The sequence below is a fragment of the Typopeltis vanoorti genome, chromosome 1, assembly GCF_054136105.1.
Source record: "Typopeltis vanoorti isolate ZY-2024b chromosome 1, IOZ_Tvanoo_1.0, whole genome shotgun sequence".
Classification (NCBI taxonomy): domain Eukaryota; kingdom Metazoa; phylum Arthropoda; class Arachnida; order Uropygi; family Thelyphonidae; genus Typopeltis; species Typopeltis vanoorti.
The window spans coordinates 159532003-159549457 of NC_143549.1; the positions used below are offsets into that span (position 1 = coordinate 159532003).

General features: G+C 34.4%; 1 protein-coding gene and 1 non-coding gene across 2 annotated transcripts in view; both read right to left on the bottom strand.

Annotated features, from left to right (window-relative positions):
- The window catches only part of LOC150110581 (uncharacterized), an 851360-nt gene that overhangs the window by 564371 nt on the left and 269534 nt on the right, over positions 1-17455 (bottom strand). Inside the window, 3 exon segments of the mRNA XM_090402114.1 lie at positions 2925-3520; positions 5648-5847; positions 8248-8763. Of these exon segments, the coding sequence (XP_090258240.1) occupies positions 2925-3520; positions 5648-5847; positions 8248-8763 (1312 nt within the window).
- LOC150110582 (small nucleolar RNA SNORD36) lies at positions 2155-2237 on the bottom strand. Its single transcript, XR_016549042.1, has one exon. It is a non-coding gene; the product is annotated as a small nucleolar RNA SNORD36 (small nucleolar RNA).

Sequence of the window (17455 nt, forward strand, 5' to 3'; positions counted from 1 at the left end):
TGCCGAACGCATCTCTAGGAAAAGTTCTTATGTTTTTATTATTATCTCCAAGCAACGTTGTAAATCGTAGAATAATGTACTCCATTCTTATGCACAGGAAAATATTCGTTCCTGTATATGACTGTAACTGTCTATCCCAAAAATTTAAATCTTACAGTGATGATTACAGTACAAAATATGAAATATCTACTATCTTCAATAATATTAATATGATAATAATAATTTATTAATGCTGGTAAATAATTATTTGCATAGCTACTAACATTTCTTTTTTACAAAGATCGACACTTAAGTGACGCATATATATACATACTCCATATTTCAAATTATTATTTTTATTATTATTAAGATTTTAATTACATTATAATAATGGATCATTTGTAAATTTGTGGAGAAATTAATCATTAAAATTACCCAAGTGTTTTAGTCATATTTACACAGCACTCATTTTCTTTTGTTTTGTGACGTTTTTACTGACATCCTCGAAGTTTGTGTTAAACTTCTCTGAGGATGATTTTGGAAAGCACACATTTCATGGGTTGGATTCAATATCCACAGCTCCACATTACATTAGATATTGGTTTTAGCTGAATATTTGTTTCCGTCTCAACATTCAGAAACAAATGCGAGAGCCAGCGCTTGGGTATGCATTAATCTTTTTTATACTCATGTAGGCGAAATATGAAGGGGCATTGCAGTGTTGAATTCGACATTATTGTTGTTGTTGTTGTTATTTATGTCATGTTAGAAATAATGCTGTAAAGTAATATCACGTTTAATTGAATAAATATTGTCATTTTATTTTAAACACATCTAGTTCATAATTTATAGGTCATCCCATTAAATGCTTCATTTTTACACTAGGTAAAAATTCCCACACTGCATTTCATGTAGTGTAGAAATTGAGTTTCAACATCTGGCTGATTTCCAAAACTGAAATTATCTCGGAACGGATGGCTTTTTTTGCCCCTCTAATTTTTGTTTTCATTTCGCTCCTTATAAATTTTAGCGGGAAAGTTAATAAGATAAATTCACTTTGTGCATTGTAACAACTATAACCCAACAAGATGTTTTTTTTATTTGTTTTTATCTTGTATAAAATAAGACAATAAGCACAGCTGTGTATCATAAAAGTAGCCACGCTTTGTCGACTCTCGTATAACACATCACTTTTATTTTTACATAGTCACCAAAGATAATGCAAGGAGACTTGTATTCCGGCATAGAACATCTCGGCAAGTGTCTTTAACCTACGAATGATAGCGTGCTACAGATCATCGTCTATTACGACTCGATCGCAAGCTGGCTCTGTGTGTGTGTGTGTGTGTGTGTGTGTGTGTGTGTGTGTGTGTGTGTGTGTGTGTGTGTGTGTGTGTGTGTGTGTGTGTGTGTGTGTGTGTGTGTGTGTGTGTGTGTGTGTGTGTGTGTGTGTGTGTGTGTGTGTGTGTGTGTGTGTGCCCACGTGCGTGCGCTGTTGTCATATGACATGATGAGTCTTCACACAACCCAGAGTTTCTGCGTCGAAAGCCAACCCTAAGTGATTCAGTGTTACAGAGGCCTTCAACATTCACATTTAAACCTCTCTGAAGACACTCAACAGAAAGCATATCTTTACAGTAAAATATTTTATTAATCGTAATGCACCTTTCAGATGGCATTGCGCTTATTTTTTTTTATTGAACATTTGATGATAGAGTTCTGTCGTTTGCGGTATTACCTTAACATCAAGAGATTTGCAATTGCTGTGCATTTCTATGTGTCGTTTTGTTATCATGAAACTTATGGTGCGTCCATGCAATGTCCATGTGATGTCAACTAGTAGTGATGTGTGAAAATAGATGCTCAAAAACTCTCTACTCTTCTGTTCAAACTCCAGAAGGAACGGTGTAAATTCACATGCCATATGCTATTGCTTTGCTCTATTTTCTGAAAAACTCCTGTACTTTTACGGCGATGTACCTCGGTAGAAATACCATTCCTTAGTATTCAGTATTTCTGCAGTTCAAAATGGTCCATTCAATTTCGACTCACTCTGTCTTTGCCTCAGTCTTGTATATGATTCTCATATGACAATTATACTTTGCATGTGTAATCATCATTTGTTTTGTTCAGAAATGTATCCCTGTTTTTGGATTAAGCTGGGAAATTTTGTATAATAATCAGGTTAAATGGTTCGTTTGTTTACGTCAAAGTAGCTAAGATTCAGGAGAAGATAATTATAAAAACATCATTTGGATTTATTATTGCTCCGCAAGAACCCTCTCTTATACTAGATCTAAGAGTATCAAATTTGATAGGAAGCCTTTATTTTCTAATTTAACAAGAAATTAATTATAAATATTTCACTCGTGATATTTCATTCTTGATAAGGAAGCTTTTTTTTTAAATTTCTGGTCTATATTTTCTTTGAAGAGAGTATATCACTGCCCAGTTTTTTTAATATCTCGAGGGAATTATATATTTTTAAGAATTTAAAATATATATCTTTTTAGAACAACAATTTAATCTATATTCGAATGGATATTTTTTTCCTTAAAAAGAATATCTATTCGAATTGACTGATTTGAATCACTGAGAAAATTCTTAAAAGCGAATGTTTCAGCAATGTAGTGTGTACAGTGTGAAGATCTTTTTAAATTGTATGTAAACAAATATATTAATCCAAAGTCTCTTTTCTTGTAGCTTTCTTCTTGTCTTCTAAAATTATGTTTTGAATAAAAATCAACGTTCTAATTTAAGACGAATAATCTATGAGAGATTAATGCTTTTCATAAACGAAACCTGACGACCTATTGATAAGTGTTCAATCTTCATTACATAAAACAGTTAATTTATTATAACCATTCTTTTTCAACAACTCAGAGTTGCCCAGTCGGAAATCATGATACAAGGAGAACAAAAACAGTCTCTTTTTTTTAACTTACCTGTGTCCCGGTGTGCAATGTTGCCGAGTACCTATGACACGTTTATGCAATGTGATGGCATTGTTGAGCACGTTCAAGATTAATTCCACTCCCTCTTCTGTAAGTATGCTTAACACACTTTGCTTCTCTGTTGTCTTCTGCGAAATCGGAGTACTGAACCCTGGCACTTGGTCTTTCTGTCCCATCTTCCAGTTAATAGTCCACCATTTGTTGCTGCCTGTGTTGTCTCTGGCACACAGCTCACTACTGTCGGTGTATTGATCTGATGGGGAAGGTTTAGTCCTCCATGGCAATAAATGTACACAACTTGCTAGATGAATCGGAATTTGGTTATGGTTCTCTTTGAAACTAGAAGAGTGCGAAGCCTTCTGGGAGAACATGTGTTCCTTACTGCTGTCAACTTGATAGAGACCCACTCCGTATACGATACACACGTCAATAACTTTGTTAATGATGAGCAGCCCGGTGTACTGAAGCGATTGACCGCCTCTAAGGAAGCCAACTGATATCTGGAGTAAATGGCACAGAGAAAGGCTTAAATTTTCTTTACTTTTCGTTGTCTTCTCGTGATCCCTGCAGTATTCCTCAACAGCAGTCTGTTAAAATAAACGAAAACTCATTAGAAAGTTATTCCTATAGGATATCAGGAAAAAAAATACACTAACCTTACTGTATTACACAATCATCAGCAACTTAGAGCCTCCATAGCTTGGTCGGTATAGACGAAGCCTTTGATCGGAAAGACCTGGGTTCGATTCCCGTCCATGACGTGAGAAACCTTTATCTGGTCTCTTTCCACTAAAAGTGAGTTAGTCGGTATCATACGTAGGTGTGGTTCACCCGGAAACTCGGGTTTTTCCTCCCTCAGAACACGCAAACCGCCCCGACGCGGATTTACGGTCATAAGATATATATATATACTAATTCCTCATTAGGAGAGGGCTCATTCTGAAAATTTAATATGCTAAATATAAACTCATATTTAGCATATTAATATGCTAAATATTAATATGCTAATAAATTTAATATGCTAATAAACTTATATATGGCATTCCGGAAATATCGAACCCGTTATTACGATCTACTTTTGCTTAAAATGTCTTGCCGCATTCATCTGAATGCATTTATTTGCTTTTCTTATTCTCTCCAGGTACTGATGCCATTCTGAGTTATTTTTTGTGAAGCTTAACTGTGCGAGTTCTTCTTCTTTGGGGAGTCAGTCTTTACCATTCAGACCAATAACGATTCAAAAGAGATGCGAAGTCATTTGCTGTCAGTAACAATCCTTCACATATTATCCGTTTTCCCACCACAATACATGATATGCCTGATACATATATGATAGGCCTGATATATGATATGGTATACCATATATCATATATATATATGATATACATATATGATATATGATACATATAAGATATCATATAAGGTAGCTGTTGGTAACTCCGATAAATCCAAATCCGAGTCTCTTTCCTGTAGAATGCAGTTCACTGGGCCAAACTCATTGCCGTGTCCTTTGGCACTACAATAATATCAAATGGGAACGATTGCAATGCTGTTTTTTTGTTAGCGTGAATATATGCTAAATAACTATGGGAAGAAGGAATTCATGCTTGACCACCAATGCATGACATATACATTCGAACTGATGGAGAATTTTTACTCATTTCAAGTCAATATCTAAATGTACAGAAATGAAGATTTTAGTACTCGTAGGCAAGTATGTGTGCTGTCACCTCTTCTTTTTAACATATACTCTGAAGCCATATCTCAAAAAGTCTTGAAAGGAAGAAAGGAAGGGATTACTGTAAATGGTGAAATCATCAGTAACATCCGATATGCTGATGACACACAGCTCTCTTGGCTGACAATATTCAGGATCTTCAAAATCTTCTGGAACTAGTGAATGAAGAGAGTGAAAAACTGGGATTAAAAATAAATATCATCAAAACTAAATTCATGGTGATAAGCAAGAAACCAATTCTTAATTCATCACTTTCTTTAAATGGAAAACAAATAGAAAGAGTGGCAAAGTTTAAATATCTCGGATGCTGGTTAAATGAAGATTGCAATCCAGAAATGGAAATAAAAGTTAGAACTGAAATGGCAAGAAAAAATGTTCTCTTCATGAAATCACCACTGTGTAACCGCAGTTTAAATTTAGAGCTTAGAATACGCATGGTTAAATGCTATAAACATCAATAAAAAGACTTGAAGCTTTTGAGATGTGGTTATATAGATGAATGTTAAAAATTCCGTGGACAGCAAAAACGTCCAATCAGGAAGTACTGGAAAAAATGGGGAAATCACGTGAACTTTTAGATACCATAAAAAAAGGAAAACTGCATATCTTGGTCACCTACTATCATATAATGAAAATATATGATTTCAATTGATTATAAAAGGGGAGATAAATGAAAGAAGAGGACAAGGAAGACGAAGAAAATCTTGGCTAGCAGACATCAGACAGTGGACTGGCATGAACTCTGAGTGACTGCTCAGAGTGGCTGAGAATCATTCAAAATTTGCCAAGGTGGTCGCCGACCTCCGATAAGCGATAGCACTCAAAGAAGAAGAAGAAGGTATCAAGTTATGACTGTTTTGGATGAAAATATGGAATATGTAGTGTTACCCTGTCTAAATGGATTATTTTTATGCTAAATATTTCAGCTAAAATATTCTGGTGTAATCTACTGCTGTCACCCAGCTTATGAACTTACCATGAGGAGTTGATTTAGTAAGGCCGCAACTGGCCTATGCAACATCTCTCCATCGACTTGATCAGAAACTTCGATGATGGATGTCAGTCGCTTCTGTAAACCATTCAGTATCGCTAGTAGGCACTCAGAATTAGTAGCCATCTTGGTTAATATCTGTAAACTAGTGCTAGTTGTATCAACTGGAGATCTTGATCTCACACCTATAAAGAGAAGAAAATTAGTATTCTGAGTTTCATAATTTCAAAGTAGTCAAGTAAAGTCAAAACGTCAATGGCTTACCGAGAAGATTGATCCATAAATTACATGGATCCAATTATGAATTTTTAGTGTTAAAATTTGAAAGAAATTTCTGATAATTAAAAATAAAAAAAATATTTACCCCAGTATTTTATTGTGTATCATTGTGAATAAAATATTATCGTTTCCATATAAAAAGCGAAAAAATAGAAATAAAATAATAATAATCCAATACTTCTGGTTATAACGTTCACAAAATATTTATCCCATTTTACTTACACTTTATCATTTAATAACATTTGCTATCGTTTTATGTTATTTATTTTTGCCTTATCTATATTTATTGCGCTTCTCATTTAATTAACTTTGATAAAACATTGCCGCAAATGAATAAATAACGCCATTCTTATTTTTCGTAATTAAATTGGTAAGCAACTATTTAAGAAAACATCGTCAATCAATCAATCATTCATTAACTTTATTGTTAATCAATCATCAAAGAGAAAAAGCTTTAATGATTGAACGAAGTTATAGAAGACATGTAAAACTAAACATTTTATGTAATTACGCACGAACAACACATGTTTAAAACAAGGTTTCGCGTTGGCGTGTAAAGAAGTCATTTCTAGGACTTCCTGCTTTCGAGAAAAGAGATTTCGTTGCCTCTGGAGCAGTCACCATGGTGATACGGAAAACTAGTCACGCTCAGCTATTGTCAGCTAGAAATAGAAGCGTTATGTTGTGTGTGTGAACTGAGATAAAATAGCACGGGGGTAGGATGACTTGATAAACGAATTGAAATTGCTCGACTCTTACGCTTTAAAGACTTCTGTATGGCAGTTTGTTTTTGAACATATACAACACACGAATCATTTTTAGGAATTTCCGCTGAGCGACGATAATGAAATGGATCTTTACCTCTTGAATGATGTTTAGATCTACAGCGTGATTGAAATAACAATAATCATAAATGCTTTTGGCACATTACTAGTCTTAGTCATTAACAGGGAAAATTTTTCAGCCCCCAAAAGTGAAATAACATGGAGAAATATCAAAATGTTTTTAGATGTACATAAAAACAATATTCGTACATATAATAAATATCCCAAAATGTTGAACTCAGCCCACTTTGCATTATTTTTTTTTCTAATTACATCATCCAACTCTACAAAGGTGCCATTGAAAGATTTAAAGAAACCTTTGCTGTTGCACTTAACATTTCCATGACAGTTTATTGTGTTTTATTGTGAGGGTTTCTCAGCAAATTACCATCTAATGGTCTGCCTTCTTTTTATAATTGGATTGCCAAGTTTTCTCTGGGGTCGTTCGCTACGTGTAATCGTGGAAGGTTTCTCTCTTCAGATTTTCCTGTTAGAGTACGTGTTCCTCAGAAATCTGTTATTTCATTAACCCTCTTCCTTATACACGTATACATAAACACTTTTCTCTCGCTGACTCCAAACTCTAGCCACAGGCTTTCTGATGATAGTATTCTCCACTCACCACTAATACGACAAAAAGAAAAACTACTGGGCGACAAGCCACATACAGTTTGCACCTAATCCTTCACCCTGATTGTAAAAAAATAAAAGCCATACAAGCGCGCCTGAACGTCAAACAGGTGATGCAGCAGCATAATAAAAACGCATGCGACGTTCCAGTATATATACACTGTGTCCAGAATTAGCTATCTATTTCTATGAATTTGAAAAAATCTTAAAAACTGACATAATTTCATGTTTATTATCTAATTATGATACAAAAACAGATAGATTTATAAATCATATGTCAAATCTTTATTAAGAACTTTCGACATGTGCTCAGTCTGTATCCCTGCAACTTTTAAATCTATTCTTTGCGTTGCGAAACACATTTTGAAGCATTTCAGGAGTTATGACTTGCACTGCCAACTGAATGCATTCTTTAAGTTCAGCTGAACTCTTGATCTTTTGGCGATAAACCTTTCTTTTTATGAATCCCCATGCAAAGAAATCCAGGGGTGTGAAATCAAGAGCACGCGGAGGCCAAGGTTGAGGGCCTCCGCGTCCAATCTACTGATTCGGAAAGCGTCTGTTGAGGTATTCTCGGACAGTTAGTGCATAATGACATGGTGCTCCATCTTGTTGAAGCACAACATTATCCAGAATGCCATCGTCAAGAAGCTGCGGTTCGAGAAACTGCTGAAGCATATCAAGGGAGACGATACCTGTTACAGATGCTTCCCGAAAGAAGAAAGGGCCATAAAGTTTGGATTTAGTCATTCCAAGCGACACGTTAACTTTTGGAGAATCTCTTTGCCATTCTATGACTTCAGGTGGTTTTTTATTGGACCAGATATGACAATTTGTGTCGATTGACTTCACCACACGTGTGGAAAGTCGCCTCATCACTGAATATGATGTTATCCAATAAACCTCCGTTTTCGATCTGATCCACAAATTCTGCACATCTTGCTGCTCTATTTGGATAATCCTCTTCATTTAGGGCATGCAATACCTGAATGTGATAAGCCTTTGTCGTCAGTGTCGAACGCAAGATTCTATGAACTGTTATTTTGGATATGTTGAGTCTTCGACTGGCTTCCCTAGCCGACGTTGTTGGTCCATCCTCGAACAATTTTCGTACTCCTTCGATAATGTTACGTGCTCTCCTTGAGAGTCCTCTTCCCGCCTCGTGGTGTACGTATCCAGTTCTTTTAAATTTGTTCACAAGTTCACGAATCGCTTTGTCTGTAGGACCGGTTCTGTGACCGGTTTTCCTTGTAAATCTTTTTTTGATTTCATTGCATCGCACTCCTTTGATACGAGATGTTACAACAAAGATGTGTTTTTGTGTATTCATTATTAGGGTTGAGGTTCTCAAAGGAGATGAAAATAAAACTAAAATAGAAATTTTTACATTTATAATACATATTAAACATTATAAACATCATTAAACATGATTGTTTTAAAAACTCGTCCAATTTCACTGAAATAGATAGCTAATTCTGGGTCACCCTGTATGTTAGGTGCTGTTGGACCTCAAGTAACACCTTGAGTGTTTCTATAATTTGATTCATAATGGAAATTGCTATACAGCAATTCACACAATCACACCTTGAAAGGAATGCTATACTTACTACACAATTGCTGGTTTTGTGATATCATGCAGAATTCATTATACTATGCAGATCTTATTGTTGTCATTCCATCATTTTTAACATTCGAGTTGGCGTTTTCAAGAGTAGGATGTTTTCTCTGACATGGTAAGCTATCTGTTTCCATTCCATATCTCATCCTCTACCTTTCTACTTATAGTGATAGATCTACGTTTCGTCACAATGACAATGCGTCTCAAACCGTCTTCAGAATATTGGATCAGAAGGTGATTTACAAATATCCAAAGAGTTTTGTCTACGCTACTCTGTGGGTTGCTTCAGAATGTCTTGCCCAAACTTTGTGGAAATGAAGTCTGGTTTAGGTGAGTTCATAAAAATAACTCTACATAATTCACACCTGGTTTGCCATGTCATCAATAATTACCTTCCCGTTGAGAGAAAAAAAAACACTGCATGGGCTTATGCTTCATGAGGCATTGATATGAACAGGATTCTGTTCGTTTTTCATCAATCACTTGCTCAGCAATTTTTTTCTATACGTGAACTGACTTGTCTGCGCTTTGCTGCAGCATAAATTCTTATCATATTGTATCAAAAGTCTCTGTTGTATTTCACAGGCTGAGACACCTTTTAACTACAGAAATAGAATCATAGCAAAATGTGTTTGTTTATTTCATGTAGCCAGTGGAGTAACCATGTCCATGTGGATAATAAATGAAGAAAATTTATTCAAGTCGAAACCTCTCTCTTAAATAATACGGAGGTTTGTCGTTTATACATGCGCTCATACAACAGTGGTACATGCACAAAACTAGATAAAATAATGTGAATGCTAACGTATTCTTATGGTCAGCAAAAACAAAAAACCTCATCAGGAAAACTTATGACTGAGCGATAAACGTTAAAATAATGCATGGCTTTAATTTCAGAAATCATATCTACTGAAGTAAAATCATTAGGAAATGAATCTATGAAACAAACAAGAGTTATTAATAGAATGAAACTGGTGAACGTAGATGCCGCAGGATATCATGCGATATTCGAGGTATTTGCATTCGCAGAGTCGAACTTTTCTCCAACTGCAAGACTGATCTTAGCAATATTTAATATAGATCCCATTATGGTGCGAACATAGTTTAGCTATTGATTTCTGCAAAGGAGTGTCGAACGATATCTTTTCCAATATTCCTTTAGAGCCATTATTATTATTACATTCTCCATTATAACAGATTAAAATTTTCCTAGAAGTGTGTGTGTATATATAATGAAGTGTGTATCCAATTATATATATATATATACACATACACTTTACACACACACACACACACACATGTGTGTGTGTAAAGTGTGCTTGCATGTGTGTGTGTGTGAAGATTAAGCTACTGGTAAAATTTTATAAATTTGATTTCGTATGTTTATCTAAATTATCATTCATTATAATTTTAAACCTCTTCGACCTCTCTTTCTCATCGTCCTTTTTTTGTGAACCGGATGAGGCATCTCCTGAGAAAGGTCGCTAAATGCCCCTAATGTGCTGTTTGTCATCTCTCAATTTAAAAGTATGGATTTTACCCATATTGAAAAGTTTCACCATCTTTGCAGTTTCTCTCCGCAGTGATTTATTCTCTCCAGTTCTAGTCCAACAGCTTCTTACAATCCCACTCTATATTTGTCTGTCATCATCCATCTCCCTCTCTTTTCCAAATTTTTTTTCCAGATCTCCTTTCCGCATTAATTAACTTTCCACATATTTTTCAATATGCGGAAATCATCAACTAGCCACGAACTAATGAATCGAAGGGAAGATTGGTGTTCACCTTTCTCTTGTCTATTAATAAATATTTAATGTAATACTAGGGATTAATGCTCTGTTTCATTAATGCTAGAATTACTGCCTAAATATCTAACTCCAGAAATATATGAAGAGATGAAATAAAGGAAATTCTGGCATGAGAAAAATAAATAAATAAATAAATAAAACAATCGTCACGCTTTCTTGGGAATAAATCAAACTGTTTAAAGGATGAAAGGTTTGTATAATTTATAATAAAATTCATAATCTACATGGCATCGAGGAAGTAGTTTCAAGGAATATCTACGTCACTGAGTGTAACTATTTTTCCGGAAGTCTGGTCACTTTCAGTGGAGCTCTTCAGGGTATATCCATCCACATTGTTTTACCTGAGGGCAGTATATGAGTAATGCACTCTCCAAAACGGCAGTTTACATTCAATAGCGTCCCTTAATTTATTTCCTTAGTTGTGGATGTACTAATTAATGTTGACACCGTTTAATTAGTAGGCGTCGTCATCAGAGCGAGTGTAAGAAACCGCAGTTAATGTAATTGAGTGAGAAAAGGTAGAGGGTGGAATATCGCCATAACAAGACTAATTATGTAGCACTAAATGGTGGGGTGTAAACATGGATCTTTTCCTAACGGCCGTAATTTCTGGATGAACTTTCTACATTATGTAACGAACCGGAATCATTAATTATATTAATTTAAGTACTTGTCGGCAGGTTTCTAGATATTATATTAGTGAAGGTAAAGTAATGATGCATAAAGCTCAGAGTAACGTATCATCATCATCATCATCATCATCATCATCATAATCCATAAAATAAAAAAGCAAATATATTACAACCTTTGACAACGGCACCTTAGTAATGGCCGTTGTCGAAGGCTGTAATCTTTCAATTATTTGTAAAAAGGAAAACAGTCTATTTATTTATATATTGAATGGCTCAAAACCAATTGAGCACCTTTGATATGAAAATGTTGAAAGTTTATTTCATCACGTCATGTGACACAGTACAGATAAAGGATTAAACTAAATTTATTATATGAAAATGTTCGTCGGTAAAAGTTATTGTTCCCTTACTACCAAAAAGAAAAAAAAAAGTGTAACAGATCTCCTGTGTAACATACATCTACTGTATATATAGGCTGACTCGTGAATTTTGTTGCATTTAACTTACGACATGAGTGCATTTGTTAGATAGATAGTATCCACTTCGAACTCTGCGTCTTGTCATGAGCGAGCCAGCATGTCTGATTATGTGTCTTCAGAACACGAAGTTTTCTATTTCACACTTTACAACTCTAAAATATGCTTTACCCAAAACTAGATGACTTTAACATTGTTTACACTGAACATATAAATTATGACGATTTTGGGTTTTTTTTTCAGATTTTCGGAAAAAGATAATTTTTTGTTCGGCGAAAGGTCAACAGCACACACACACACACACACACACACACACACACACACACACACACACACACACACACACACACACACACACACACACACACACACACACACACACACACACACACACACACACACACACACACACACACACACACACAGTCTCTCTCTCTCTCTCTCCAGGGAATGTCGATGTACCTGATTACTCCATCACGTCATGTGACACAGTACATACCGCTATCACTATCTAATGCATTACTTGCTAATTACCATCAAATAAAGAGAATTTAATGCATGAAACTAAATATAGTTCAACTATATTGTATAACTTATTCAATATATAAGGAACTGCTTGTATAACAACCAATGTCATGATTACGAGTTTAATTCTAAAATATTTTTCTTCAGCACAAATCATTTTAATCTGTTAAAAAGATATAAAGGGCTACAATTAGAATGTGTAGAGAAAAAAAGTGATTATATTGCGAGGTATGAACAAAGAGGTTCATAACTGGCACATGGCGTTGAAGAAATCAGTACAAAGCTCAGTTGTAAGATGTAACTCAAACAGATTCTGAATTGTCGTACTTTCAATTTCCCTAAGGAAGCGCTTACACAATGAATTCCCAAAAATGAAATATAGTGTTATATCATTTACATGCAATAAAATTTTTTGTAACCGGAAATGCTATTAATGATTAATAATAAAAAGAAAAAAAGAAGAAACCTGCTTGAATTGCAGTTGATTAAAATATTTATTGACGAATGCACATGTTTAGACTGTACAATAACCATTGCTCAATCTGCCTTTTTTCCTACTAGCCAGAAAGAATTGACCTGCTCGTGCATCAGAAAAAAGAAGAGTTTTGTATCGTGCAGACACATCATTAGAACGCCACTCAACTGTTGTCGTGGCTGAAAAGAGATGAGAGGGCGGGAGGGAGGAAATAGAGGATGAAAAGATAGTGTACGAAGAGCGTGTCTATGTGTATGTGTTTATGTGTGTGCAGATGGAAAATCATAGGAAAGAAATACCAAGAAGCACTAGGTGGGAAACAAGTATTCCATGGATCTCCTATTCTTCTGAAGGGGATTTGATGAAGGAGGGGAAAGGCTTTTTATACCTCATTCAGTCATTTCATGCACTCTAGATTTGTATACTTCAGTCAGTGAAGGTGAAAGAACATCTTAGAAGAAAAGAAACTTACTAAATGAATCGTTCCTTTCCATTATGCATTCTACTTTCTTTAAATGAACATTAAAAAAGACCGGTATCTTGGGATCTTCTTTGACTGATTAATCCCCGAAATATTTAATGAAAGGGAATCATTTGCACAACACTGCGAAACCTCATGATCTTTCTCTTAACATAAAAACAAAGAAAAACGGAGTTCAATTTTTTTTTTCTCTGAGAAATGTTGCGTGGTTTAAAGTATTGGGAAATTCTTCGGCGAGCGATGTACATGTGATGTTTTGACGAGTTACTATTTGTTTTTTTTGTGTGCTATTTTTATTTGGACTGGACATTTCTCTCTTCTGTTGTGTTAATATCCATGGTTTGTTCCATGTGTACTGAGTCCAATAAGGCCTACTGAAGTCCAAAGATTTTTAAACGCTCCAGTCATAGTTTTTGTTTAGGTTAATTTTTAATACATAATTTTCTCTTCATCCTCCCTGCTTTCATTTACCCTAGTAGGAAAGCGCATGCTGGTTCAGAGGCTCATAAACAATAAATACATTTTTGCTCACATAACAAGTAGAAAGTGCTCCAGAATTAATAAATTATTTGCTTTATCACCAACTTGATGACCTTATTGTTCGAGGAGGTAGTGTTTTCGCTCTCTACCAACGGTCTGTGGGTTTAAGTCACATTGTGGACATGGATTGGTGAATATGGTAGATGATTTTTGTCATTTTAGTATTTACACTATCCAATTATCCAACCCTTCGTCATCCCTCGGTATTAATGAACTATAGGTTTACAACTTTTGTTGGGTGGGATTAGCATAAACCAAAACTACATAAAAGGTGCTGTTTAGGTTTCAATCCAATAATGCTAATAACGGGGTTATTTAAATTATTTTCATTGCTCCACCTGAACATCAATATCTTGATTACAGTTTATTATATGCTGCATGGTATGAAGAATATAGTGATCTATTTATTGAGAAATATCCTCAGTTTATTTAACCTAACTTACAGACAAAAATATTATATAGAAAAATAATTCATCGAACAATGATTAACGTAAAACAAATCCATAGAAAGCCCGTTCACTCGAAACATAATTAACGAAAATGCAATTCATCGAAAAATTGTTAATTCGACATCACAGTTCATGGAACACAAACATCATATAATAAAATAATTACTAAAAATGAATGAATTGTAAAAAAAAAAAACATTTTCACTACACACCGATCGATTTGAAAATTAGAGTGTAAAGAAACAACAACAACAACAACAACAACAACAATAATAATAATAATAAGTATTTATATCGGACATTGGAATAACATCAAATCATAGACAAAGAAAAGATCGAAGTTATAACTAATTGATCGCAACAGCAGGCAGTCCACATACGACCGTAGGTTTCTCTATCTTTGCATACTCAGAACAGGATTTTTTCAGCCAGTGATTATTCTTTAATATGTTTAAAATTCCTGAATATTAAGAGAAATAAAATTCTATATAGGATACATTTTCACTTAATGAAGAGAACTATATACATTACAATATACATATTGTAATATTCTCCTATATACATTACGGAGAATAAAACTATATATGGTATTTATTTATTGTGGAGAACTCATCCCACGAAAGGCTGGGCACCTAGAGTGTGGTAATTATTGATACCAGTTCTGAGGAACAGTGTGAACCTAGAAGTATTTGCAGAAGAAAATGAATACCTATCAATCTAACATCTCATTTCCTTACAGAATCCAAAATTTTTATGGAACTCTTAGGGGCATCACTCCAAATGCATGAACGGTTTCAATGGTCGGACGGATTTAGTATCACGATTGTACCTGTTACTAATACTAGATTATTTATTAATGCCAACTGCAAATCTAGAATGATAAGGGAGAAATTTTTGTCCCCACCACCACAAGCAAAAATATTGTGAATTTTTATTTGGAATTAGTAATTATGAGCTATATTAATATGTGTAGAATTTGATTTCAGTCATACAATGTGTTTTAACAAAATTAGACAAAGCAATGTTTTATATGTATTGTGCATAATCCAAAGACGAATTGTTTTATAGGATGAATCACTAACTGAACCACACTCTGAAGTATATATGTACAAATCAGAGTATACTTTCTAAAACAAACTAATTATTAAAAGTGTGGTAAATAATGTTAAAGAAACTGTAAAACATTAATTCGCAAGAAAAATGTTCCGATAAATTCATCGAAAATTAAAGAGTTTTTTTTTTTTTTTTTTTAAGATCATTTGCCTTTTCGGTGAACTGTTGTTCGATTAAATGTTGTTAGTTGACTGCTTTTCGACGTACTGCTTTCAGTTAATTTTCATGCAGCCAGTGTATTTAGAGGGTTTCAACTTTTCATTGTTGGGAGCGTCATAAAAAACGCACACATGTTAACAATAAAAGAGATATCAGGGAGACAACACCTTTCTATTAAGTGATGGTTCATTTCAGCTGGAGTTTTGAGAATTTACTTCAGAGATTGAAACACACGCTCTCATTTTGTAGATTGAGTAAATCTTAATAAATTAACAAATATCAGACTTAATGGCAAAAAAATTCGCTGTGGTGAATTTTTTCACCACAATTTTCAACCATGGATTATAATTACATATGTAAAGATAAATCATGTTTTATGTTTAAATAAAGTTACTTATTTTTCTGCATTAAATCATAAAAGACCAAATTAAAATACAAAACACTAAGCACAGCATAATGTAGAATCTCGCTCGAAGCCGCTGGTTCTTAATATCTAATCTAGATTATAATGGTATATTTTGCACTTATATTTTTGCATTAAAATATAGTATGCTTATTGCAAAATTATAATTATACGAGGATTCGTTCCTTGAATACATCATACATTTTCTATTTGGATATGAAGCATGTTAAGAAGAAGAAGTTCATATGATTCGTATGATCATATACTTGGAAACACGACGCGTTACTTGGCTCATGCGCAGAGAAAGCAAAAATCATTTCGTTGAATTACGGCTAAGAAAACTAATACTATAAATTCAATGTATTATGTGCGTTATCTACGTGTATTCCCCGCAAGTTGCTCAGTTTTTATTTTTATTTATTTGTTTATTTTGCAGGGGGAAAACCATGCCGCAACGACTTGACTCACCTGCAAATGAAAAGCCGTTCATCGCATCCTCAATGAAATAATAAAATAAAATATCATTGCGGCTTCGCAGAGCCGGCAAAGAAATTGGAAACATTTTCCAACTAGGAAAAGTGGAATAAATGGATATTCTAACATGAAGATAAATACACTGTTGGTAGATCTGTGGCAGATATCGGACTATACAGAAAAGTAATTTGAAGATGCTTTAATGGTTTTTTTTGTTAACAGCACAGGCCAATATTGATTATATGACGAGAACATGTTCACATTAATTAAGTATATATATTTTTATTACATTTCTTTTTATTTTCATGAACTCATTAGATAATATTTCTTGAATTACAGAGATAACGCAGATTATATATGGCTAGAAATTATATCAATTTTATATAGGTAAAAATTGTAAATATAGTATACATTACTTCTTCCTCGTTTTTAGTTCTTTCTTTCTTTCTTTTCACTCTCTTCTCACCTCCTCTCAATTTCTTCTCTTTGTCGCTCTTGTGTGTGCTTATCTTTTGCCGACTACTTGACCTGTTCAGAGACCGCGTAATTAGGCTGTCAAAATCAGCATCGCCATGCAATAGCGATCGATTCGTTTCTCTGCAGCAACACAAGCGCGCGAGCGCACGCACGCACACACACACACACACACACACACACACACACACACACACACACACACACACACACACACACACACACACACACACACACACACACACACACACACACACACACACACACACACACACACACACACACACAAAAATCCTGATCATTTACTGCAATGGGAAATACTTGACGATGACAATTATGATTTCGCATAATTCTATGAAGAAAATAGACGTCGATAAAGCATCTATCATTTATTTGATGAAAGATAATTCGGAGATATAGTTGTCGTCTAGCC